Source organism: Oryzias latipes, chromosome 9 (genome assembly GCF_002234675.1).
Source record: "Oryzias latipes chromosome 9, ASM223467v1".
NCBI lineage: Eukaryota > Metazoa > Chordata > Actinopteri > Beloniformes > Adrianichthyidae > Oryzias > Oryzias latipes.
In genome coordinates, this window is record NC_019867.2 from 2,890,767 (window position 1) to 2,918,157 (window position 27,391).

Consider the following 27,391-nt stretch of genomic DNA (forward strand, 5'->3'; position numbering starts at 1 on the left):
TGTTGTTTTAGGTGAAGCTAGAACCACATATTATCTCAGACACAATTGTTGGATCATCTGTTATTAAAAACATAATTGTAAATAAGTCATAGCTTCACTGCAACAAGTTATATTTTGGTAAAAAAAAGACTGAATCTGGGATTATTTTGGTTTCATTCACGTTTTAGTCAGTCTAACGTAGGCTAAACGTAATTAGGAGTTTTTAATCATAAGGTTTATCTGTACTTAACACAAAATCAATAAAGTTGAATTGTGTGACTGACGCAGAGCGGCCTCCTGTGTGTGTTTGGTGGCGCAGTCTGCGCGCGCGCACATAGCCAACTTTGGAGTAAGGAAGCAGGAATTTCCCTCCTGCCACTCCTGAGAGCGCAAGAGGACCGGAGTTACGGATTAACCACTTCTCATCCAGAGGGACAAAGCCGAGCTGAGCCGAACCGAGCGGAGCTGCTTACTTGTTTTTTAGAGAAGATGAGGGAACTTTACGAGAGGAGCTGAAGGAGATCCGTGGTTTCTCCTAATTCGTCCTGGGCAGTTTCCTCGTGCTTTCTGAGTTTCTCCTGGATTGAGGAGCGCGCAGCAGGAGCATCAGGAATACTGAGACTGCCTTTGGAAGTTTGGCTTTTATTACTTTTATTTATTTATTTTTTTTGGCTGCGGCTGGAATTACTCATCCATTTCTGCGGCTCAAACACCCCAAGGAAGGATTTCAAAAGTCCAAACTTTATCTGGAATACGCGCGTAAAAAAGAAAGAGGAGTTTGAAGGAAAAGTCTCCGGATTGCTGCTTTGGTTTGGAGGAGGGAAATGCGGAGTAAAAACGGCGTCTAGGAGGATGTTGCTGCTCTTACAATGGAAGTAAAGAACGCTGTTGCTCCTGCCGCGGTGGTTTGTCTGTTCTTTTGCTCCGTTTTGAGCCAAAACCTGAATCCTAAAGGCAGGAATGTGTGCAAAGCGCCTGGGTAAGAATCTTTGCAGAGAAAACGCATCGCTTTTGCACATTTGAATGCTTTTGTTATTCTTTAAACACTTCAGTTGAGTTTTTTTACTTCATAACTCAAGAAAGTTTTGTTGAAACATGGCATTCACAATTAAGTTTTTTTCACTGAAAAACAGGCCCAAAGTCTCACAAAGTTGAAGTTTTAGGTTTTCCAAAACCACCTTTAGCTTTAACCATTTGCTTTTTACACATGTCAGTCATAAAGTCTGTGCTATATCCGTGTTGACCTATTTTCCCTGCATAACGCAGCCTGTCTGCTGCAGTCAAAACAAGAGGAGGAGCCCGCAGCCATGCAGATGTGCATCTCACATCTGTGGAGCGTCTTTTTCTTTATGCCCTCTAGGGGGCGCTCTAAATAATGGTTTTGAAATGAACTTTTATTGAATTTATCTCTAGAAATGTAAAAAGGGGAAAAAAGAGGTTGATTTGATCCAACTTAGGGGCTGATTTGCATGTTTTCTTACAGAAACAGAAGCAAACAGAACAATATTTTAGTCAAATAAAGACTTTTGGACAACATCCCTGTAAAATAAAAGTAAATATAAGACCTACATTATTTTTTAGCTTGGTTTGATTAAGTCTGACTTTTTTGTTTGCTCTTAAAATCACTATTCCAGTGCTGTTGTTCTCTGTGAAGCTGCCATCGTGGCTGGAGCTGCTCTAAAAGTCTGACATTTTGCCCCTCCTGCTGTACTCAGCATTCATGACAGTGACCTTTCCCCTCAACACTCGCCTGCTTCTTTTCCGTTATCCCATAATGGGTTTGTTCCTTTTACTGATCATATGAATAGCAGGAAGTAGCTGATAATTTAACTATTTGAGCTTCTCTATTTAAAGACCCACTCCAGTGAAAATCCAGTTTTTGATGTTTTCTTGCAACATTTTCTGACGATACATATAACTTTTTAAAATATTTCCAAGTGTTTCTTTATTCAAATCATTGTGAATCAGTAGCAGACGGAAAAATGTAGTTTGAAAACAATTCATTCCGATGCATCCACTTGCAGACATGAACGTCTTTGTTTTCCTCGTCTGAGCTGGAATCTAATCTGTGCGGCTGGATGGTTCCGATATTCCTCACCAGTTTTGCTTCAACGCTAGTGTTAGGTTGGGGGTGTGAGGGGCTGTGAGCTAGAGGGAGAGAGGGCAAACAGATGGGTGACAACGGTCCCGCCCACATCATTTGGCCGTGCATGGCCAAAGGATTTCAAGGATGTCCCAATCAGAATTTTTTTGGCCGGATATGATGCCGAGTTGTTTTAATTTGGTACCAAAACATGCACAGATCTGACACTTTTGTAAAAACATTTTTTTTAATGTAAAACTGATCTTTTTTTAATTTTATGCACCATCTTTTTATCATTTAGCGATTTGAAGATGGATCAAAAGATGCTGAAAATACATTCCAGCTTAAAATTATGTTTACATCTCTTAGAAATTTCAAATATAGTTTGTGAAATCTTCATCTTCTTCATTTAAACAATGATAAAAGTCCCCGATCAATTCAGGTCATGCATTCTTTGTGTGGCCATGAAAGCTAAGCACAGTTGATTTTAGGTTTTTATTTTCTTTTTTTTTTTGTGTAAATCCGCCTTTTGGAGCACAGGAAGTAGTTATTGTGGATCAGTTCCTTTGAAAACAAGCAGTTTATGATCTTCAACACATGTGACAGGATGAAACGGCCTGCTGCTGGTGTCACATGACGGCACTGAAAGCGAACCGCCATCTTCAAAGTTTTTCTGTGTGCTTTTTTTGGTGGAAGGGGCCTGAAGAGGTCGCAGGCATGTGAGGAAGCAGAGACGCATCCTGTCAGGCCCAACACTGTCTGCAAAATATTGTCTGTACCACACAGACAGGGGGGAGCTGGAGGAGAAGCTGATGAATTGCACAGATCTAGAGGTTAAAGGATTTGAGTGTCTTTATCTCCTGCAGACTGGATTTATTTCTGCTGAGATGATGACATGAAAATGTGCAGAACATTTGCATCAGACAGAGTTTGCAGGCTTTAGCGTCAGTCACAGGAGGCAGAAAAAAAGGATCTAAAACGAGGTCTGAGACAGTTATTGATGTCACCTCTGGGATATGTCCTCTTACTTTATCACACTGCCTCTTTTCTTCTTTTTTTTCCGTTAAACTCTTTTGTTTTTTTTGTTTTTAGGTCACCCGGGCTGGTGTGCTGCAGTGGATGGGGGCAGCTGGGGGACGAATGCCTGACCCGTACGTAAAGCGGCGCCCACGTCTCTCACAGCGAGTCTCACGGCTCGCTCTGCAACAACTTTGGATTCATTTTCCTTTCTTTTGGTTCTTTTTTTTTTCATGCAATGCAGCTCTCTGTGAGGGCAACTTCACCTGCAAAGAGAACGAGGTGTGCGTCAGACCGAATGAATGTCGCTGTCGTCATGGTTACTTCGGAGCCAGCTGTGACACCAGTGAGAATCATTTTTCACCTATTTTGTAAAAGTATTTAGTCTCTTGATTTTAATACTAAATGATTAAAAGTCTGGGTGTTTTGGTGAGCCGTGCCGTTAACCACCTCCAACTTTATTTGAAGACAAATTAAAGATATTTTACCATCTTTAAAGTTATTTTAACTTCTCTTTCTTCTTCACCTTTCCAAGCTTTTCTCAAAATCAGCAGTTGTTTGTCTCATTAATAGCTAGGGTCTAGAAATAAGGAAATTGCTATGAAAATGAGTCCAAATCCTTTTGCTTCATCCTCTTGGGAAAAGAAAAACATGATTTAAGACTAAAAAAAGTCAAATTTCACTTTAATTTTTGGTTAAAAAAAGCATTCATTGTCTTATCTTGGAAACAACTATTTAGATTTATGTTCTAAGAAAAGGTGCTAGTTGTAGATTTAAGGATTTATTAAGATGTGCCAACTTGTACTAACATGATTTTCCTATTTTTTTCTACATTTTGTTCTAAAATGAGTCATTTCCACTTTTTACACCTTTTTTAAAAAAAACTGTAATCAAAATGAACACAATCCAGTACATACAAACTCAAAAAATATCAACCATTTGATTAGAACAGGGGTCTGCACCCTTTAACACTAAAAGAGCCAATTTGACCAAAACCAAGCAAGAGCCACTCAATGTTTTCTCACTTTGCCTTTTAGAAAATGTTTTAGAAAAGCTTTTGAGACCATTGAGGGCAGCTTTCAAATATTGACAATAAATGTATTATAAAAGTCTTTTATTTTTCTAAATTTAAAACAAAAATGATTTATTTAGACAGCAGCAAATACAAGTTCCTTTCAAAATAAAATACGCCCTGTGTCAAATAAGCTCGTCCTGCTTGCAACGTAACATGCAAGAAGGATGACTTCAGTGTGCCTTCATCTTTTTATTCCCTTTTTACCGTCAACATGACAACATTGGTTGCTTAAAGAAAGAATTTAAACAAACAAATGCAATACTGAGAACTTCATCTCTGAACAGCAGCTAGACATTGATGTTTGGCAGGAGATAAGAAAATGTGCTTTAAGCTTATTCTAAATGATTAACCATTCTAACAGGGGATTAAACCATCATTTTTCTCAGTTATCTGACATAACAGAAATTTAATCAAAATTAAAATCAATCATTATTTATGCAGCTCTTTTCACATCAAACATATATTAAAGTGCTCTATACCAAAACAAATTAAACAAGTTCAGCAGAAATGACAAAATATAATTACCTAAATGAAATGAACCAAATATTATCAATTATCTATTCAAATTATTCGCATTCATTTTCAATGTCAAAGAGCCAAACAGGTGGAAAAGAGCTGCATGTGGCTCTGGATTCTGGCTTAGAACTAGCAAAAAATACTTCTTATTGGGTTGTATAACATTCAAATTGAAGTCATTCCATCAAACAGTTAGCTTTTTAATCTTATTTTCATCTTTACTTTTTGAATGCTTGTGTGGAACTTCCTTTTTTCTAGGTTTTAAAATCTTAATGTAAGATTTTTTAAGTGAAATCGCTTGCTGTAGGACAGAAAATGTGACTACTTTTTAGTGATTTTCTTCACAGCAAAAAGAGGCAAACTAAAAACGGGAACAACAACACTTGTGCCATGAAGTTCAGCCTTTTCTCTGTCCAATGCAAAAACAGGCCGCTATGGAAATAAGTCAAAAATTCAGAAAAGTTTCCTTTAAATAGGCAAAAAAGAGAAAAGATCTTCTTATGTTAAGAAAAAGAATCAGTCACTGGGACGGGCTTTATTATACTAAGATTATTTCACTATTGAAAAACTTATTTTTGCAAGAAAGAAAATCTGACAATTTTTTACTTTCTTAAGATTGCACTTTTGGGGTGTTGAGACCAGTGTTCATGGATTAGAATCTCTCAGATGGATTTTTCTCTCAAAGTCATAAATCTGACAGATTATCTATTAAAAAAAAACGCTCTGACGTTCTCTGAGTTCAGAGGAAGAATCTGTGTGGTTCTGTTCAACATTTAACTCTTCTTTTGTGGTTTGTGTAAATGTGGTATTCGTGTTTTCTCTTCATATTTCTGTCACCATGAATTCTCGTCTTCTTGTTAATCCTCTTTAATGTCCTGTCATCTCAGCCCTATGAGTAAATATCCACAAAAATGCTTCTTTTTTATTTTATAAATCAGCCTCAGCTGATTGGGATGAATGGTGGTTTGCACACAAACATGTGAGTCACTGTGAAGAGTAAACAGCCAGTGTGAGTGCACAGAATTGTGGATAATGGGAACCTCTTTAACAATGGAAGACTCAGTGAAACACATCAGGGTTAGATCGCTCAATGAAACCGTTTTTGGCAGCTGGCGCTCAAATTCAGTGGGAATTTCTGTTGTTGCAACCAAACGGCAACAAGAGGAAAAGGGACTCTTAATTTTATAAAGAAAATCATCAGATTGTAGGCAAATGATCATCTGTCGTGAAACAAGACATTTTTAATGAACAAGAAATAAAAATAAAATACAATATCACTATCTAGAAACAATCCTTTATGAAGGAAAAAACGAGCTAAAAATCCACAGTTTGATAAAATACTTAAAGTTGAGTGTTATGCAGCCCAATAAGGTTTTTTGCCTAGTTCTAAGGAAAATGTTTTTATTTATTGAGTTTATTCTATATGTACCAAATCACTTTTTCTTACAGTGAGAAAGAAACTATGTAAGAAATGAAAATGACTCATTTTAGAACAAAATGTGAACAAAAATTAGAATAGGTTTTTTAGGAAAAACTTAGTCCATCTTAATACATTCTCATAAAAACTAAAAGTAGCGCTTGTTGTTCGAACACCAACCTAAATTTTTATTTCTAAAATACCGACAATGAATGCTAGTCTGAACTTTAAAACAACATCCTTAAACGTGAACCAACTTGTGAAGTGAACAAGTGCAATCATATCAAAATCATAATTATGTAATCATAATTTCCGTATTTCTAGATCCTAATGAAAGAAAAAACTTGAGAAGCAACTTTAAATCTGGAAAAATGTCACGAAAGTCTAAAATTAGGGTTGAAATCTTTGCCAGGATCCAATAGTTTGCTTTATTTCTGTCAGACTAGAAACTGATTTGCTTTTAACTTCTTGTACTTTTCAGCTCAAAGTACATTCCTTGGTTAAGGATCCAGAATGTTTGGTTTAGACCTCCTGATTTCAGGATTTTTAACTCTCTTCTTGAGAAAACTGTAAAAACTGATTTCCAAACCAGAAATGTAGTGATTTTACTCAAAAAGGCCACATTAAACTCATTCAAAATAATGTAAACCTATATGTAACATTTAGATGTTTTTAAATCAAATGGTTTTTGTCTAGTTTAAAGATTTTTGTGAAGCACAACTCAGTGCTTTAAAATAAACTGCAATAGAAAGTCTCACTCCAACTATATTTTTATCAATCATTTTTTTCAATTATTTTTTTTGAACATATTTTCTGCATAGCGGCAGGAGCTCATAAGAAATTTGCGTCTGGGTTGTGGGCGGGGCCATTGGCACGGAAGTAACCCTCTGCTGATATCCCATTATTCCTCTGTTTAACCTCTGCTGCTAGCTTACAGCCCCTCACAGTCCCAAGTAGAAATTACAGGTGGAACAAAAATGGTTAGCAATATTGGAGCTGTCTAGACAACAGGACAGATGGGAAAAAATGAAGACATTAATGCATCTATTTTTCTATGAGTGGAGAATTCAGAGTTGGAGAGGTTGTTGTGTCACAACTGAGAGCTTTTTAAGACCACGAGTTTGTCTGATCCTGATCCATCATGACTTGAATAAAGAAATACTCTGAACTGCAGTTTTAAATCTTGAATTATATATATATATATATATATATATATATATATATATATATATTTATGTCCGCCATTACAAGAAAATACTACAAGACTGCGTTAAAGACACTGAAAACAATTTTTTTTGTTGGAGTAAGTCTTTAAAAATGACATTATCTAAAGATTGTGTGTGTATCTCACATTATTTTTATCAGTTGTTTCTCTTTGCTCATCCATATATCCTTGTCTTTTAACAGAGTGCCCAACCCAGTTCTGGGGCCCTGACTGCAAGGGTAAATGTAACTGTTACCCCAACGGCCAGTGTGACGACCTGACGGGCAAATGTACCTGCAACCACAACCGCTGGGGTGCCAACTGTGAGAACGTATGCCTGTGCCAAAAGGGCAAGTGCGACCAGGAGAAGGGAAAATGCACATGCCACCCGGGCATCTGGGGTCCTCAGTGCACCAACAACTGCTACTGCAGCATCAACTCTGTGTGCGATGTGATGACAGGCCGCTGCCTGTGCCACCCCGGATGGATGGGGAGAAACTGCGCCACTCCCTGCAACTGCAACAGCTCCCCGTGCGACCAGTTCACGGGCCGCTGCCAGTGCCGGGACAGGATGTGGGGTCAAAGGTGCGAGCGGTATTGTCAGTGCGTCCACGGCAAGTGCAATCAGAACGACGGCTCGTGCACCTGCAGCCCGGGCTACCGAGGGAAATTCTGCAGGGAGCCGTGTCCTGCTGGCTTCTACGGCCAAAGCTGCAAAAACAGGTATGAAAAGAAAAAAAAACTTGAAGAGAACAACTGTTCTATTCCACAAGCACAGAAAACATGCACTTTTCCAGAGACATGTATTATAGTGGAGTTTTGTGGCAGGAAACAAAATGTTCTACGCACTGTGACTTATAACCCTAAAGTCTTGTTTATGTAAAGCAGCTGATCTTTACATTATCTCAGAAGAATGAGCTTACATAAAAAAAAGCAATTCTGGTTAAACTCTTCAGCTTCTGTTGGCTGTATAACGCAAAACAGTTCCCAAAAAGAAGTCTGGAAAGGTGTGTGTGTGTGGGGGGGGGTCTGTACAGTATTAATGGTAACCATAACAACAGAAAGGAGGCAAAAGCTGGATGAAGGACTGTAAAAACGAGTAAAAGACAAAAATAACGCTCTTCCAGAGAAGTTTCTTTTGGTTTAGATCATCGGCTGTATATGAGAACTGGACTGCGGGACCCCCTCCTTCCTGGTATTCCAAACAGGAAGTACCCGCTGGTTCCAAGAAGCCAAAATCCCATAGGCTTCGGTCAAATCCGTATTTTCCCTTTTACCCCAACAGCTTCACCCTACACCGACTTTTAGCCCTCCAACTGGAGAGTTATAGAAAAATAGTGTTTCTTCTAATTCGGACGTCACTGCCAATCCATGACGTCATCAATAATCGCCGGCCACCCATCAGTTTTAAAACTTTAAAAAAGTCCTGGTAAAGCAATAAGTCATGGATTTTATATATAAACGTCTGTGCTTCAGGGCACACCCACCTGAAGAAATGCATATTTCCTCCTGGGCACAGCCCGATTTTGTGTAATCCACTTTCAAGTGGTAGGGCTGTGGCCTTCCTTGAAGCTCACTCCTGATTGGAGAGTGGTTGCCACGGAATTGTTGACTCTGACCGTCTCGGACCAACTACTGCTAACTGACGATGTCTGGCTCCACCATGATGGCGTCTGTAATAGGAAAAAAAGGCGACTGAATCGACTTTATTTGGTTGGAGCTGGAAGTAGAAACCATTTGCCCGTCAGGTCGTCACACTGGCCGTTGGGGTAACAGTTACATTTGCCCTTGCAGTCAGGGCCCCAGTAGAAACCAGTTCTCATTTACAGTCAATGGTTTAGACCTTTGCTGCTGTTTGTCCTTCAGAGCTGCGGAGGAAAGGATGTGAGCTGTATTTTGATTGGCTGCCTCACCAAATTTCCCTGTAGAAAATCCCAACACTATCATTTTTCACGCTTCCTTTAGGCTTTTGTGGACTCCAGCCAGTTAGAGTGAAGCCGAGTCAAGCGCACAGATTTTTAGAGTTTTGTTGTTTGATCAACCTTTTGAGTAAATCTATGCGTGAAGATTGATCAGAGTACTGATGTGAGTATTGTGGGTGGATCGTGATTGTTTCCAGGCTTTGTTTTTCTTAGTTTGTCTGTAAAGTAGAAGCTGTTTTCTCCTCCTCCTCCTCCTCTTCCTCCTCCTCCTCTTCCTCCCTGCTCTTCATTCTGCCACCAAAGCTGAAAGCAGAAACCCATCTTCACTTTAGATGGCAGTGCAGAGAGAACCGTGAATCGTTTGGCAACTGCATCTACAAACACACAAAAAGTAAACAAGCATGCTTTAAACAGCGGTAAAAGTAAGTTTTGCGATTTATTAGAAACAAATTTGCATTTCATGTCATTTTCAAGCTGCGATGTCAGAGCTAACGTTTGTCAGAGTGGGATGGGGGGCAGGAAATAGAGAGACACCACCCAGTGAGGATGTGGGGTTAAGCTTGTGAAAGAGAAAGGACGTCCAGCTGCAGCAGATTGACTCGATTATCATCAGAGTAGCGTGTTGCATCATAGGAATGTAAATTCCTCAGACTGTCATGGGCGAGATGCTGCAGGAAGATTTCTGATGTTGAGGTACCCGCCCATGAGTGACATCATTGCATTACATTCTAGTGTTGGGGCGTCTTTCTCCTGCACTTTTTGTCTTCTTTGCAACCTAATTTCTCCGCCTGGTCATATAAAAAACAACTTGCAATTAAAAAGTATCTGAAAAGTTTATTTTAAAATTATGATGATATTTATAAAAGCTATTTTTTCATTTTTGCTAATTATTAAAATGTTTTAAGATACAAACTCTCAATTTTACCTCTTAATGTTGGTTTCACTTCTATTCATATACTAGTATATTGTATATTATTTTCAATATTTCAATAAAGATTTGTTCCTGTTAACTTTGAGATGTGAGAATTCCCCAGAATGAGAAATAATCTCTTCTACATAGCTATAGTAACATGCAATTAGAAATAACGGTAAGTGTTTTTACAATGGGTATTGACAAAAAGTAATTTTTCCTTGCTGGGTAAATAGATCTGCCTTCAAAAGTTAAGGAGCAAATTCTATTTTGCTTTTGATTGATCCAAAGCAAAGAAAAGGATCTATGTAATCTTAAAAAGGATTACATAGATATAAGAATTGGCTGTAAAGCAAAGTGAAGCAGATTAGTTTTCTGTGACTTTCTTTGAAAAAACAAAACTCAGGGTGTAGTCTTTCATTTTTGTTTTGTAGATTTTTATTTTTCTTCAGTAAAATTCATGACTAAAGTCATCCATCTGTGTTGTCAACTGTTTCTTTTATTTCTAAAGTGTATATGACCCCTGAAGGGGATGCTGATTTAGAATTATAGCTTCTCTCTGTGAAAGGTTATTAATGGGAATATTTTCTTGCTGAATTCTGTCTTGAATGTGACTAAAAACCTTTTTTTTGTGCTCCTTGGCTGTTGCCAGGTGTGGCCACTGCAAAGGCCAGCAGCCCTGTAAGGTGACAGAAGGTCGCTGCATCACCTGTGACCGCGGCTGGAATGGAACCAGGTGTGATCAGCTCTGCTCCAAAGGTTTTTTCGGAGAAAACTGCCAGGAAGTTTGTCCCACGTGTAAAGACGGACATCACTGCGACGCCATCTATGGCAAGTGCTCTCACTGCAACCCCGGCTGGATTGGGGACAGGTAAGAAACAAACAGGTTTTGAGACCTTTAAGGTTTACCAGTAGTGTTTGTCTCTCCTAAACTGGTTGATAAAATCATTTTTGCTAAAAGAATTTATGTAACACCAGGAATGTTTGGGTTTTTTGTGAAGAACTCTATTTTGTGAAAGTTTATCAGAACTATTATCAAACAAGCAAACTTGGGCACCCGAAATCCGTCCTTGCAAGTGAACCCTGGTGTGGTTTAATACAGAGAAAATGCAAAGCTTCGTCCCAGTTTAGTGAGGAACATGTAGGAGAATTCCCTGGATTAGAACAAAAAATAAAGCACTCGGGCAGACTGATGAGCTCAGCGGAGTGGAGAGCGCTGGAAGCGTTTCCAGAAGATATCTGGTGTAACTTCCAAATGGACCAAAACTGCCCCACAAACTCTACATCCCTCAGCTGCAGGCTATGGTCTGGACCTGAACATGAGCCATGTGCATTTTAGCAACAAAAACAAAAAAAAAAAAAATACACAAATCAGTCTTCAACAAAATCCAAAAACACAAGTTTGAAGGGGTCTCACTGTTAAAGGTGTAATCGGAAGAGAACCAGCAACTGTAACTGTGTGGTGCTTCAGGGGGTTTGGTTGCTCCCATCTACTGCAAAGTATAGCAGACCAAACACACAAGAAGGTGTGTTTGCATTATCAGTCCATTGAACTGAGCCTGTAAAACCGTGTCTAGCCTTAGTCTTAATTGCCCTTACGGCTGGGTACAGACTGTCTGCAGGGGGAAAATGGGCAAAGCTGTTTGGGGCACACAGGTGACCCGCATAAAATATCAAGACCATAGACCGCTCAGTGAACTCACAGACCAAAAACGTGGTTGTATAGTAATCACCTAAACAACATGCAGGCATAAATAAGTGTGGAGTAAATGCCAAGTATTGTATAGCGCTTTACCACCTTCTTTCTTGAAACCACAGTGGTGCAGAACATTTACAACATTTGATGAGTGTAAGCAAGTTCTACCAACATTGAGATTATAACATCAATCCTGTAAAAACTCATTCAAACAAAGACAAAAAGTGCTTTAGATTAAAAAGATTGGGAAATAACAAACAGAAGTTGACCCGCAGAGAATCAAATTTAAACAAACTCATGACTTTGTGCATCTGAATGACGTTCCTTTAGTAAATCACTCAAAGCTAAGATGCCTAAAACTGGGTGTCCTCATGAAGTTCCTCCTGTCTTTGACAGGTGTGAGGTGCGTTGCCCCAACGGCACTTATGGCGAGAACTGCGAGAACAACTGCAGTCACTGTTTCAACGGCATCTGCCATGTTGTCACAGGGGAGTGCCTGTGTGACCCTGGATTTTATGGCATCTAGTAAGTCAAAAAACGACTTTTTAAATATATTATCAATTATTTTTGGACTGATTGTTCTATCAATGTGTCAAGGGGAGAAAAAAGTAGATAATTTACCAACTCGGTAAAAAAAGAAAAAGTGATGAAACACCAGGATAAACGTTAAACAGCTAGCGATTTTGTCTGTTATCTTTCCTTAAGCTGTAACATGACCTGCCCACCTGGTCAGTATGGAGTCAACTGCAACCGGAGCTGCTGGTGCCACCACAAGAACTGTGACCCCGTGTCTGGAGCCTGCTACCTCCGTAAGACAACCTTTAGGCTTTTTCTGGGACAAACCCTCGTTTTTCTCTTCCCCTCCTGTTGAAAGCGATTGTTTTTCTCTTTCTGCTTTTGGAGAAAAAAAAAGTGAATCAAGGTGTTCATGTGGAACGACGGTCATTCTGGAGCTGCATTAATCATGCAGCAGTGGGCTGCACACACTGAGTGACAACAAGTATGTCCATTCAGTGGGAAAGAGGGAAACTCGATCGTATTTCCAGGCTGAGGCTGGTGTCTTTTTTACGGCTGCGTTTGTTGGCTCGGTTCCCGTTCAGTCATAGCAAAGCAGGAGAAAGGAAGGAAGACGATGGGGAGAAAGAAATGATGCAGAAGTTCAAAAAGGAGACGCAAACCCGAGAATAAAAGAAGCAGAATGTATTTGAAGCTGTTCTTAAATCCCCGTTTCCATTTGGAGTTCAGTGGTACAAAAGGTGCAGCCGGACATTTGTTTGAACCACCAGTTTGGGTCCAATCAATCTTCAAAGACTTCAGCAGTCCTAAAAATACTCAGAATCAGAACACTCGCTGACCCTCTTTAAATATAATCAGACAGAAGTTCATAGCTGCACCAAAGCGGAGCCCTGGACAGTCTTCAGTTTCCTGATATTGTTTGAATGATGAAACTTCCTTCTTTAAGTCTAACTATAAAGACCCAACTGAATGAAGTCAGAGGACTACATCTGCCACTTTCAGGACAATGCAGGATTTTTCTGTAGGTAAAGCCTCTGTGAATAGTAAATTAAGTGTCTTTGGATCACAGTGAAACAGGAGGTGCTGCCTCCGTCTGAAATGTCCTCTGTGACTGAAGCAGTTCTTGGTCTTCAAAAAAACACTTATGCAATAATTATGTAGCGGTACATTTTGGTTAAAACATTCTGTTGCCTCATTCTATCCAGTCTGAATTTTTTATACGGTTTTGAAGGCTTGTTTTACTGTTTCTTGGTGGATTTTTTGTTTGTTTTTAACATGTTCTTAGAACATGAGCAACACGTAGGGGAAGGGGGCCGGGGTTGCTCCGTGCCAATAGTCCCTCAAACAACTCAGGTGAATTTCTAATAAACTCCTGCAGCTCTGCAGAAACTATGTCCTAGAACATGACAGACTTTTTTTTTGATTTTGGGTAAAACAATTCATCATCACAATTAAAAGGCCAATGGGAAATATGGATCAAGATGATCAGAGTGGGTCTTTAAGCCTGTTCTTTAGTCTTTTTTTATCGTGAAACTGGAATCTACATCAAATCTGTGGCTGAATAACTCTGACATTTTTTAATTCCTGGAACCTGATGGCAGATATCAGTCACTTCCTCCACTTTTATATTTTGCAACCTCTTGTTTTGTGAGCGTGTCTAGATTCTCTAAAAAAGAACAATTTAGTAAGAGAAGAGATTCAGTCAGAGACACAGGAAGATCTGAGCATTAGCAGTATTTGACCGTTTTCAGCTCTGTTCAGGATTCAGCAGTGGATCGATGTGACTATATGTTTAGCTGTGACATGAATATAAGAAAAAACAAACTATAGAAAGTCACACAAAACTTTGAAATTGTATCCAAGACAAGATGAAATATGTAATGTTTATTTATTTTTTTTAAAGGGTAAAAATGGAGAAAAACTTTGACATTTTGATGCCAGTTTAGGAAACTAAATTAAGGGTTTTTACAACAGTACATCATCAATAACTGAAACATGAATTCTCAGTTTACAAGCGCTTCTCAAGGTGAAATTCTTTGTGACAAATATCTTTGTTTTTTAACCAAACAAGTGAGGTGATTTTAAAAAGCTTAGTTTTGTTTTTCCGATTTTTATCTCTTCATGTATTTTTTGATTGAAAAAGACTCAAAAAAAGCATCTTTTTAATATTTTTCATAATTCAATTTAATTAGTGCTCAAAAATAGCTGAGATTTTTTAATCAAATCGCTTTAACTCATAAGGTGCCTTCGTGTGATCGCAGTTGAGCAAGGCGTCGTACAGTAAATTCAAAAACATTACTAGTGAAACGTTTAAACAGTGAAAAAGTAAAATATATAAAATATGTGACATAAGCAAGTGGTTACACTGATAAAAACAAAACAAAATGAAACAGATGATGAGGTCCCTCTGTGTGAAGAACCTGGCAGTAAAAATTACTTTTCCTTTTTTTTTAATAAACAGGGAGGAAGTCTGCAGAACGCTAAAACAAGATGGGTCACTCGTTACATCAATCCCCATCCAAAAGTTAGAAAGTTGTGGGTAAAAAAAACCCAGAAAGCCACACCCTGACGGCCTCAGATTTATGTGAGAGCACGAAGAGCTGAGCGCTGCAGCCCCTTTCCTCTGCAAAAAACCAAAGTCTGCTTCTCCTCTGGTTCTCATGCTCTCCGCAGTTATGCAATAAAGAAGCTATTATCTTTGGGGTGTATTTCACTCTGAAAAGGAGGTGTGCTGATAAATCACAGATGACTTATGATGTGCTTTTAAATATTGAGAAGGTTAGGAGGAGGAAGCTGTCTGTAGGAAATCTACATTGAAAAGGGTAAGTGGTTTCAAATCGTTTGGGAGTGTTTGCACAACACAAAGCTCTAGATTTGTTTTAGGAGCCTTCACATTAACAAAGACCATATGTGAGCTTGCCTTATTTCTTCAAATGCCATAGTTTCCATAGGAAGATATGACAGATTTGTATGAGCTGGCGCTAAAATGGCACTCTTTATCTTGCAGAGCCCAACCAGCGGATGGGTGTGATCGCAGCCGGCTCCCTGGTCTCCTTTTTACTGGTCGCCCTCCTAGCGCTGCTGTGCTGCTGCTGCCTCTGTCGACCTAAAGACGACCACAAGTGAGTGTCACAACCAAAAGAAAATCTCTTTTTCTTTTTGAGTGCTGGTCACATCACGGCTGTGAAAAAAGCAGTCCTAAAAAAAAGAGGGGGTGGGGGGGTCTGTAAATACTTCTTTCAGTGATTCATTTGGATTTCCATAGCGTCATCGTTTTTCAGAGCTAACCGAGAAAACTCTACCAACAGCGAAAAAGCCAAACGGATCCTGTGTGGACGATTCAGCAGAATCAGCACAAAACTTCCCCGTATTCCACTGAAGCGACAGAAACTGCCCAAAGTAGTGGGTAAGCCCCAAACTTCTTTTTTTTCACTCCTTCATATCCCACTGCAGCACTGCCAAAAGACAGATTGGATGTGATACAGCAAAGAAGCTGTTTATTTAAGAGGCTCATTAAGAAATGAGCCATAAATTTCCTGACCTTCAGGAGCAGATTTCACCTCCTGCATGTTCCAGGTTTTACATCGATGGGAGCATTTCCCTCTCTACCTCTGTTTGCTCCATAGGTGATCAAACAAAGTTGACGAGTGGCTGCCAGGAGAGTATGCAGTTTCATTTGAAAGGAATGTTGTAGTTTTTCAGACCATTATTTTACTTGGCGCTCTCGAACGCCATGTGTTCGTATTAATACAACCCTAAACTTTTTTCTTCTCGTTTCTTTTTCCATCCTCCTTTTTTCCCTCCTAAGAAACATTTTCTTGAGATGGAGGTTATTAAAAGACAGCAAATGGCTGTTTGGGGGGGCCCCGTCTGTTTGAGAGTGACGCTCTATCAAAGGCTGCAGTGTTTGGGTGAAGCTTTGGGTTCTGCTGCTGCATGTGGAGTGTGACAGAGCACACCGTGACCTCAGCTGCTTTCTTTACAGGAGAGGAGTTATGCTAATTGGACACATTGGCATCACAAAAAAGTCAAAGCTCACAAATCTGATTCTTTTCCCGAATTATTATCTCTATAAAAACTTTCTCATGTGACAAAAATCAACTGTGATTATGCACAAAGTCTGTGGAAGATGTTTTCATTAAAGCATTTTAGGTGTTTTTAACGTGTGCTTGAAGCATTTTCTGACGATGGAGGACATATTTGAAGAAAATTAAGCTTAAAATTGCATTTCGGAGTATTTCTTAACTCAAACTGTTGTAAATCAGAAGCAGACAAAAAAATGCTGTTTTGAAAAAGATCATATTTGTTACATAGGGACACAAACTCCCTGCTCCACTCAGTTCTGATGGATTCACTTGCAGACAAATAGATCCATGAACATCTTTGTTTTCCTCGTCTGAGCCTGAATCTGGATCCAAACTGTACGGCTGGATAGCTCTTATATACATCCCCAACCTAATATTAGGTTGGGAATGTGAGGGGCTGTAAGCTAGCAGGAGAGAGTGTAAACAGAGAGCTCTCAGCAACGGAAGGGGAAGGAGAAAGAGGGGCGGGGTTGCTCCGCGTCAACAGTCCCGCCCATAACTCAGAGATGAATTTCTTATGAACACCTGCCGCTCTGCAGAAACTATGTCCTTGAACGACATAGGTCATTTTTTATTTTGGCTAAAAACAGCATAACTATAATTAAAGGACCACTTGAAAATGGATCCAAAGATGATCAGAGTGAGACTTATAGTAACTAAAGTTTTTGAAAAAACCTTGAAAGAAAACCTGCAATCATTGATGAATTTTTAGATCAATACATTATAAATGAAGTGGCTTTTGTCAAAGTTAGAATCTTTTAAAGGTCAGTTAATGAATTAATGCCTCTGTTTCTTCTGTGGTCAAAAGCAGCAGGGGGATGCTCACAGAGACAATCCTTTAGTGTCAGAATGGTTTCTACACAGCTTGTCTTTCACGAGTGTAAATGAGCCAGCCCATGTTATTTTAAATAACATACATCTCAGGTCAAGTCTTGCATTATCAGAGGTGGGATTTCTTTGCCTCTGAAGTGTAAATCACATGAGAGATTACAGCCCAGGTGTAACTTATTTGTAAAGTTGAAATTATAAATAAACAGTAAAGCTCTTATTGTGAAAATCTATCAATACAAGACAATGTGTCAGCCAACTTTGAAAGCTCAAAAGTTCTATTTTTGATATTGTTTTTGTTCTTCTGATTAGCCATATCTGCCTCTTTGCTGCCTGGCTTTCTGTGGTCTGCCCACAGGAGTGAGAAACTCCTGGAGCTGCACAGTTTTGCACACACACATTCCAGAGGGGCCCGCTGGGGCTGGAAACAGGAAGTGGTCAAATTTAACCAAGCTAGTGTCAGAGCAATGATTTATCCACTCTGAGGTCAGTGGCAACAGATGTGGCAGAGCAGACCTGATGGGGGCTTTAAGGGCAACAGGGGAAGAAGGGGACCCAGCACAGTTTTTAGTCCCACCGTGCAGCCCCTCCACATGCCCGCTCAGTGTCATCCGTTCCCCTTCCTGGCAAAGCTAAAGCTGTTTGCTGTAGTTTAACATTCCACTGTGAGCGTGTTTACTCCACACCCTGCGTATCCACGTCGGTCCGACATTCCTTGTACCCTCCGAGTCCAAATGTTCCCTCGTGGATCTGCTTTTAAAGAGCAGCGCCACCTGCTTCTTCTCATGTTTATTTATACGCCACCAACTGGTTCTGAATTGGAAATGTATTTGCAACAGCACTTGAAGGGGCAAAGAAAAGATCATTTCACCAAGTTGAACGTTTCAAACCATAATAATAAGCATCTGGAAATGAGCTGCTTTTGTTATGGATCATGGTTTGTTTCAAAGACTCTCCAGGAAGAAACCTGATTTAGAGTCTGAGTTTCTAGAGATAACTTAGACAATGAAGCCAACGCCTCTTCACCTGTAGTTCAGCTTTCTCCTTTTCTTTGGTCCTACTGGATGGAGATCTGCGGCTGGATGGCTCTGTGACAGTCTGTGGGTCTGCATGCCGGGTGGGATCATGTTGTCGCCTTCTGTTTCCAGTGAAAAGCTGTCAAGACCAGTTGTTGCTTGCTTATGAGTAATAACACAAAATGCCCACGCGTTGGATTGCTGACTGGCATGACTGACATCTCTGCATAGGTTACATGTTCTGCGTTCTTCTGCCTTAGGCTGAGAGCAAAGACTGAGCCTTTAATTATGTACTATTTTTCCCCTCTTGGGACTTTTCATTAAAAATAGGAAACATGCTTCTGTTATAACAGAAGCATGTTTCCTACTTTTTGTTAAATACTAGTAGTCAACTGGTATAGTTGAAGCATAAACCTCATAAACCAGTTTTTTTTATTTACAAAGCACCATAGAGACAAATATGTGTTAAAAGAAAACAAGGTTTGACTTTGTTTTTAAGATGAAGGACATTTTGCCTCTTACTAATGACTAGACTGTGGTGTAAAGACACTGTATGACAAGATCATTGGTACGTCATAGGTGCGTTGAACTTCCATTAGCCTTGCAAATGCTCTACAACACACTTACCACTCGCACAACAATGGTACGTTCCATTTTCATGACGTCCCTGGATATGGATGTGCGAGCCTCAAGGGAACTGGAAGACACATCTGCGGTCCCCTTAAGATGCAGGTCTGTCTATGACCTCCACAGGCCCAGACAACAGCAAGAAGGGTCACCCCCGTACAAGTGCACGTTACTACGACTTTACACACTTTATACAGTAATGTGACCCTCGGGTCCTACAGCAAATAAAATCTACTGGTAATGCAGACAATTCAATTAGCCTAAAACCCCCCAAAGGTTACTCAAAGTTGCTGGCAAGGTTTGGTCAAACAAATCCTTTAGCATCGATGTTTTGTTCCGGTGGTCACCTTAATGACTCATTCCCAGTTAGTGTGAATTGTAGCTTTTGTTATTCTCAGGTACTGATTTCACAACGAACTTTTTGTTTATAGTTGGAAAAAGCACAGACTGGCTGTTCATTCTGCTGTTTCTTCATAGCAACCATTTCTATAGTAATCAATAGAAACAAATAGCCTAGCAACACATACATACATGTATGAATAACTATAAATTGAAAAAAGCAGAATTGTCAAACAGTAAAATTAGTGGTGTATCTTTGCAGTTGATGCAAGCTACAGGCCTTTTAGGGTCTCATGTTTGTGGTGATGGCATCGCTTCAATTTTCTGAGTTTGAAATCCAACCTCGGGCGGCCCTCCAGTAGAGACTTCTGGCTAGAAACCTGGAAATTCTGACTTCTACAAAACTGAAACTTAATTTGCTTCAATTGATGCTGCAGCCAGAATATAGGAGGAATCTAAAACAGCCATGTGGGGTTGTATCAACATCACTTGCACACTTTGCCAAAACAAAAAACGGACCATTCCAAACCACTATCAAAAATGCAGGATTAGGACAAACTGGCTGTGGACTGTACACGATAAGCCTATGACTTTAAGGGGTTTCGTGTTTTTTTGGTGTGGTTCCCAAAAACTCAGACCAAGCCGTTCAACTCTGGAGGTTTATCTTCAGCCATCAAAATGGAAAAATACCACAGAGCTGTACAAAAATATCAACTTTCGCCTATTAAAACCCATAATGTCAAATGTAGGTTTGCTGACATGTATAACCAATAAAACAGATTTTATTCCACAGAACTCATTTAAACCACCAAGTCTGCTTTGAGGCTTTGAGTGAGAGCAGACTGTTGTTTTTGTAATGCAGTACAAAAGCCTCTGAATGACCTTTTGGCTCATGCATTTGCTTTCTGTTCTCAGTAGCCCACCACGACCCAGAGAACACCTTTAACTGCAGCTTCATCGAGCCCCCCTCTGTGGCCGAGCAGCCCTCCCCCTCCTCTTGGTCGTCGTCCCAGGAGTCCTTCTCTTCCTTCGAGAGTGGAGACGAGGGGCCGGTCTACTGTGTTCCTCACGAAGGTTGGTCATAACGCGGATAAATAAACACTTTGGTTATCTGGAATGATGCAGAGAAATCTGCAATTTATCTTTGGTGTTGGGGATTTTCACCCACATGTGCGCAGCAAAAAGACCAATGAAGGTTTCTGCTAGTCCAGTGCTGTGGTGTGACCGTGCAGGGCCTCATGCAACTTCTGTAAATCTCGTTATAAAGACGTTTAGCTTTTAATCATATGCCATCCAGTTCCATGTTTTTTTGAGAGCAACTATACAGGAAATTGACCAGTCCAGTCAGCACTGAGCTCACATCCACACAATGACTTACTCAGTTCAGATGAGTGGAAAACGTGCTTTCCATCTGTGCGTTTCTGTTCAAAATCATGTCTCTATTGAGAGGAAACAATTATTTTTAAGCTCATGAATTAGGGTAAAAGTCAAATATTTGGTCAAATCAAAGTTGCTTGACTTTGTTTAACGTTTGGAAAAATTGATTTTTAAATTAAAACCTGTTTGGATCTGACATTATTTGACGAGATCAACAAAACAGTATTTAGACATATTCCAGTTCACCATTTTTATTTTCTAAAAAAATACTAGTAAAAGAATAATTTCTGTTCATGTTTTTAACCCTTTAACACCAGAGTTGTCATCAGCAACAGCTAAATAGCTCATGATCTTTGAAATCCTGTAACTCTTGCGGAGAAGAGCGACTTTTCCCATTGGCTTTGTGCCGATGTGCTAAAGTAAAGTGTTGCATTACTGCTCTAAGGCGCCTTGCTCCGCTTCAAAATTCTTGGAATTACGTCAATTGCATAAACGATCAAAGAGTCACAGTTGACAAAAGAATGCGTTTAAGGATTAAAGGTCAAACACATTTTCAAAACAGAAACAGTATTACAGTAGTCTGCCATTATTTTGTTTTGATTAGTTCTCTCCCTTTTATGCCTTCAACACCAGAGCCATAGTTAACTTTCTTTGAATTACTCTAACCCTTTGACTGTTTTCTCAATTAATTTAATTTATTGAATTTCAGGAGTTGCAACACTTTACAGTAGTAAATATTGGCCCAAAGTTGCTTTTCTCCCCTTCAGAGTTGCGTAAACGGTCAAACAGTTACAGTAGTTTAAAGAGCGTTTGTTATTTCCTCTTCTGATGTTAAATTTAAAAAAAAAATCTGGTCTAATTCTCTGCACTTTTTAGTCCTGGTGTGGTCGGTCCGTTTTTAGCAGATGGTATTGTCTTGGTCTTCTTGACTAATGGTGTGCTTCTCTCCATCTCTGCTGATTATCAACAGAATCTACATACGACGGTAAGGAGAAGCAGAGTCCCAGCCCAAGTACTGAAGAGGCAAAAGATGACCCAGATGTGGAAGATGAAGGGGAGTACACCTCCCTGAAAGAAACAAGCATTACCAAACCTGATGCCTCCGAGCAGCCCCTTCTAAAATCTTTTGATAGCGAGGGTTCCAACAGCGGTTCTGAGTGTGCAGTTCTCTATTCACACATCGCCAGACCCTCCAAACAGGTAAAGGAGGAGGATAGTGGCAGCAAGAACAGAGAAAGCACTCCCACACCAGAGGCCAAGCGTAATGGAAAGCCACCACCTTCACCTGGCAAGCCCAAACCACGCCCCCCAGACCCATCTACGAAGCCCAAAGTGTCATGGATACATGGAAATACTACTGGATCTCCCCAGACAAAGCAGCAAGAGGGTAGCAAATTATTTGTGTTGTCAAAGGAGAAACATAGGAGTATCAGTGATGGGTCAGCCAAGAATGAGGATCAGCAGAAACAGAAGGGTCAAGACCAAGAGCAAAAACAGGAAGGGAAAGGGACAGATGCCAATGGATCCACCGGCAAACACAAACCTCTACGAAGTAGAAAGTCTGGGGATGAGTACAGCAGTCCCAGTCACATGGAGCACATCAACGGAGTTGTTCAAAATGCCCTCAAAAAGATAAGCAGCTTCCACAGCTCCTCTCCTGAAAAGAAGAATGCTGACAATCCAAAGCAAAACCTTAAGGAGCCACCCAAGAGTCCAAAGCTAATCCATCCTCACATGAACTCTGAAGCAGCTGCTCTGGTGGCTGCTCAGCTCAAAGAAAAAACCCAAAGCATCAACAGGAACGAAGGAACAGGGTTGACAAAGACCAACGGACTCTCCCCAAAAGGAAGCCAAGAGAAGCCAAAACCTCCTCAGAAAGCCAAGAGGAATGCCTCTGGTGGACTCAGCCAGCAGGGCTCGACCAAGCCCCTACTTCCCACCTCCACCAGCCTCCAGAAGATGGTCACCAACAACTGTGGGACCCCAGAAGCTACGAGTCCAGAAAAGCAGGATTCTCAAGGGGACCTGTTGGATCCTACACCAAAGAAGACTCCCATAAAAAAGCCACCCAGAAAGAAAGGCAAAGAGGGTACCATGGAAAAACCTGAAAGTAAGACACCTCAGCCAAAGACAGCCATAATGCCCCCGCAGGTAGTGAAGTAGGATTGCACACAGTGAATTGTTTTCTTGAGTACTGAAACATTTAGGTAACCAATTCATCGTGGTGAGCTGTGACTACAGGACCAGTCGAGATTTGCTTGAACCAAGAGTGCAATTGTGTCACATTGGTGAGGTGTATCATAATAATCTTTATACAGCGTTTTATTGCATTTCAAGAATCCTTTATGTCTCTTTTTTGTAACCAGCATGTAATAACCTCCAAATACAATATGTGGCTTAGCTGAACACAGCTGTGTGAACAGCGCCACAATGGCACTTCCCAATTCACCTCTATTCCCCATCTTCATATTTGTGAATTGATTCCATGACTGACCTTCTAAAAGTAGGTGCCAGACAACAACAAAAATGCTGTTTTCGCATGCTCTTTGCAGGTACTACGATGCAAAAAAGATTCTGGTTCTTTGATGATGAGGCGCCACTTTTTTTTTTGTTCGTTATTAAATTAACAAGATCAACAAAATGCTTAATGGAGGTTTACAATCAAGATCTACTTGAAGAATAAGAGCTTAAAATAATATGTTTGTACAAATCATTTCATCATCTGCATACATTTAAATTGGCTACCATCTCATTTTTAGAATGTGCTTTTGCTGTTCTTTCACATCTTCCCTTTTTACTATGTTAAAACATGCAATGTGTTTGATGTGGACATCAACAACTGCTTGTTCTTTTCTAAATATAGAATGCAAACTTTTGAACACAAAACCAACATTTGGATTGACCGTAAAGCTGTGTTCACACCAAACGCGATTCATTTGTCAAATTTGTTGCAAGACGTTTGTCTAAAATTGCGCTCATGCATCTGTTGCATCATGGACTTGATGCAACAGATGCATGTGGGAGGAGCTACTGTCAGAGTTTTACATGGGAGCATTGACTGTATACCTCATACAAAATTCAAGGAAGCCATGGATGATATTGACAGATCAGGGTTATTTTTTGTTTTTTGTTTTGAAGAGCTCTACAAAAGCATTGTGGTCTCCATGTCTGCATTCATGAGATCATTTAGAGACTGGTTAACCATCTACTGCAGGAGCTGCATCTGTACTTCTGTCTCTCTGTGACTCAGTTTGATGACTTTCAGTCGGGTATTAATCTGAGGAGGGAAAAAATAGAAAAGTACGAATTAAATTAGACAATGTTTTTGTTGTTATATTGATGGAAAAAAAGAAAATTCAGGGGTAGAAGTATCAGATTCTGCTCCATGTTGGTCCCTGATTGGTTGATGTGATAAGTCTTCTTTACCGAAGTTTACCAAAGTTTCTTTAACAAAGATTTTTGTACCCGCCCACATTACACCGCAACCCCCAAAACTCGCTGATGTCATGCCGCCGCACCGCCCCGATGCACAAATCATGCCTGCAGGACCTCTGATCATGTTTGTACATTGACCAAATCATATTCAGTGTGAATGAGCTAAATACAGCTATAAGTAACAGCATAGCTGCCATAAATTGTGGAAAACACAGTCATTTTGGCAAGCAGGAATCACATCAATCAGAGATTGCAGATTAATGATGATTAAATGAAAAGATGCAAATAAGTTCTGTTGTGTGGAGGAGATTGAGAATATATAGTAGCACACCTTATGTTTAAATGTGCCTTATCCTATTACCAGTATCAGTTAATGGTAATAGCCAACCAACAGCTAGTAGGAACTCATCCGTGAAACCGACAAATTCAAAAATTTTAAAAAATGTATCCGGAAACAAATAATCAGTCACTAGTTGATTTCTCTTAGAGCAGAAGTACAAAAGAGCATATTCTTCTGTTCATCTGTTGAGCTGAAAAGATTACATTTGGAAAATATATTTGTATTGTGTTTTTTATAAAGGTACAACAGATTACTCCGGTTATATTTTCTACTTTTTACTTGTATACATTGTGTACTTCATATTATCTTTGTAAGCTGTGCTTATGTGACCTTTTGGGGGTTTTGTTTGTTTTCCTTGATGTCATTGAACTGGTTTACATTGGCTCAGTAATTGTTCTCTGTTAAAGTTATTGTTTGTGTAACACTTAACTGCATGATGCAGTGTGTAATTAGATGGCATTTCAGCTGAAGAGAAAATCTGTAACTTTCTTTTTCCTTCTATTTGTTTTTGTTGCCTTGTGTAAAAAAAATCCTAATACAGAAAGGATTGTACAATAATACCATAATACCACTGCTGAACTGAGTGCTTATTCCTAAACCCTTCATATTGTATAATTATGAAGCTACAGTGTTTGTCTGACTGGCCCATGCCTGTTTTGATTGGCACTCAGCTTTATTTTTTCCAAAGAAGGGCCTTAAAAGCTGCAAACCCACACCAGTTGTAAGGTAAACGCTTTGTCTTTTGTTCTGCATTGCAACCTTGATTTCTGTTTGTTGCATAACTCTCTTAATTTACTTCTTTGGAATAAACAAGCAACACATATAGCCAAAATTAAACCAGGTTTTAAATCTGGCCTTTATTTACAAGAAACCCTTCAATTCTAGGTTTGGTTCTAATAGGGTCATAACCTTGCTTTGGCTTTATCCCCGTGGTGTCAGATTTCAGTGTAACATCCAACAATAAAGTGTAAAAGCATCTTAGTATCACCACAGGCACGCACTTATTCTGAAATCTCTAGGGATTCATTTGAATGCGGGTTGATATTTGACCCTTTCCTGCTACTGAGTCTTCTGGTTGTGTCAGGAATCATTAGGCATTCGGTCACAGCAGTTCTTCAAAGACCTTGAAGAAACCAGGGGACTGTTGATTTGGCGCCTTCGGGGGTGGGGGGACAAGAACTCCTTTCATTTGGGGTAAAACAGTGAAAACTCTGTTTCGAAAAAGTTAATCACGCGCTCCAGTTGTATCCTATTTTGAAAAAAAAGAGATATAGCAAAAGTGGGACCACAAGGTAACAAAGGAGGATGAAGCTGTAGAAAGTAAAATGTTTGGTTCTAGATTGTTTGTGTTTAACTGGAAAGCTAGGAATGCACGTTTGGAGAGAAGTAAGGCTCATCAAATTTGAATAGTGACAGCTAAAATGTTCTTTTTAATGGTTGTTTTGTTTTATCAAATGCAAAACACCAGATAATTCCAGTAAAGGTGTTTCTCTGAAAAAAAAAAAAACCTTCCTGCCCTTTTGTTTTATGTACATAACCATGCAATCTTTTATTCACCTTTATCATGGTGGCTGTAGGTTGGTGCCATTGTCAGGCAGCAGAGTGTGAATGTGTATGGGTGAATGCACACCCAAACACCAAGCACTTTGGGCCTTAAAGCAAGGTAGTAAAACATTATATAAAACGAGCCATTTACCATTTATACCAAAGATAGAACCACAGTTTCAATGGTTGCTTGTTGATATCCTGAAAAGAAACATTAATTGGTTGAATGCTGTAAAGCATTCAACCCTTTGTTTTCCTGTTTCTCTTTATTGGTTGTATGCTGTATCTTCCGCCGTTTTTTGGCACCTAACTACTTCTACAATTTTTAACCTATTTTAACCATTCAACTTTTAAAATGTTCAGCTCCTTCAGCTTATTCCAGCTATGACTTTTGGTTTTTCAAATCCTTGTACTTTTTAAGATATTCCAGTTTTTCCGGGAATTTTTGCCCTATTAAAATGCATTGGGAAGTTATGGCGCAAGAGGTTCCCGGTTCGACCCCCCGTTCGGACACTTCAAATTTTTCTACCATCCAACTTAAAAAATTTTCAATTCTTTCAACTTATTACTGCTATTACTTTTGGACCTTTAAACCTTCAACTTTTAAAGACATTCCAGGATTTTCCAGAATTACTGCTCCATTAAAATACATTGGGAATCCTTGTGTTTAACTTATTTTACACTTCTTCACCTATTTTACTTTTGGTCTTTCAAATACTTGTACTTTTCCAGATATTCCAGGTTGTCCAGGATTTTTTCCCCCATAGAAATACATAGGAACCCCCCCCCTGCAGAAGCTCGCCGGTTCAAGACCCGGCTCATCAGCTTTTACAAAAATATATATTTTTTTAGTTTGCTTTTCTTTTTAACTTTATTTATGGTCAACTTTGATTATTTCTTAATTTAAACCTTTTCCCCCCCCACAAATGATCACCGTTTAGACCAGGGGTCGGGAACCCTCGCGATCCAACTGGCTCTTTTGATGACCACATCTGGGTCGTAGACAAAGCGTTTCATCGGAGCGTTTCACCGGAGCGTGTCAGCGTGTTCTGTCGGTCCAGTTGTACGAACGAGATGTCAAGACCTGCTTAGTTAACAAGATCCATCATTTATTTTCTTCTTCCGTTTTGTGATGACACTCTATAATAACACCACACAGCGGTGACTGTGTCGCCGGCGACAAGTGGAGCTGGCGAGCCAACAGTGGGAAGAAATGAAAAAGCTGACACGCAGACCACTTGATCATCAAAACTTGAATCGCGCTTCCTGTCACACTGACGGCTAATTTGACACCGCAGATCCGAATGATGGCTACTTTGTCTGCAGTTTTATAGTGACCCACATTATTTCAAGAGAGGATCATGCGGTGCGAAGCGATGCCCGCCGGTACCACGCGATCCGAGGCACGGGGCTTTTCGCAGCGCATCCGCGGCGGATCGCGCGGTGCCGGCAGCTTTCCACTGC

General features: G+C 39.8%; 1 protein-coding gene across 1 annotated transcript; it reads left to right on the forward strand.

The window, feature by feature from the left end:
- The first annotated feature begins 241 nt into the window (after nucleotides 1-241).
- On the forward strand, nucleotides 242-25,638 carry scarf2 (scavenger receptor class F member 2). The gene is made up of 11 exons (XM_023958212.1): nucleotides 242-958; nucleotides 3,155-3,213; nucleotides 3,324-3,425; nucleotides 7,495-8,014; nucleotides 10,776-10,994; nucleotides 12,216-12,344; nucleotides 12,525-12,628; nucleotides 15,343-15,457; nucleotides 15,644-15,741; nucleotides 20,146-20,304; nucleotides 21,578-25,638. Exons 1-11 carry the CDS (start codon nucleotides 849-851, stop codon nucleotides 22,768-22,770), a joined length of 2,808 nt encoding a protein of 935 aa, XP_023813980.1. The 5' UTR covers nucleotides 242-848; the 3' UTR covers nucleotides 22,771-25,638.
- Nucleotides 25,639-27,391: the final 1,753 nt, after the last annotated feature.

Bases quoted from the DNA above. Each gene is read 5' to 3' on its own strand.
- scarf2 (XM_023958212.1), top strand. From the start codon at position 849: ATGGAAGTAAAGAACGCTGTTGCTCCTGCCGCGGTGGTTTGTCTGTTC. The intron at 12,629-15,342 runs GTAAGACAACCT...TTTATCTTGCAG, and splicing joins GTCTGGAGCCTGCTACCTCC to AGCCCAACCAGCGGATGGGT. The intron at 15,458-15,643 runs GTGAGTGTCACA...CTCTACCAACAG, and splicing joins CGACCTAAAGACGACCACAA to CGAAAAAGCCAAACGGATCC.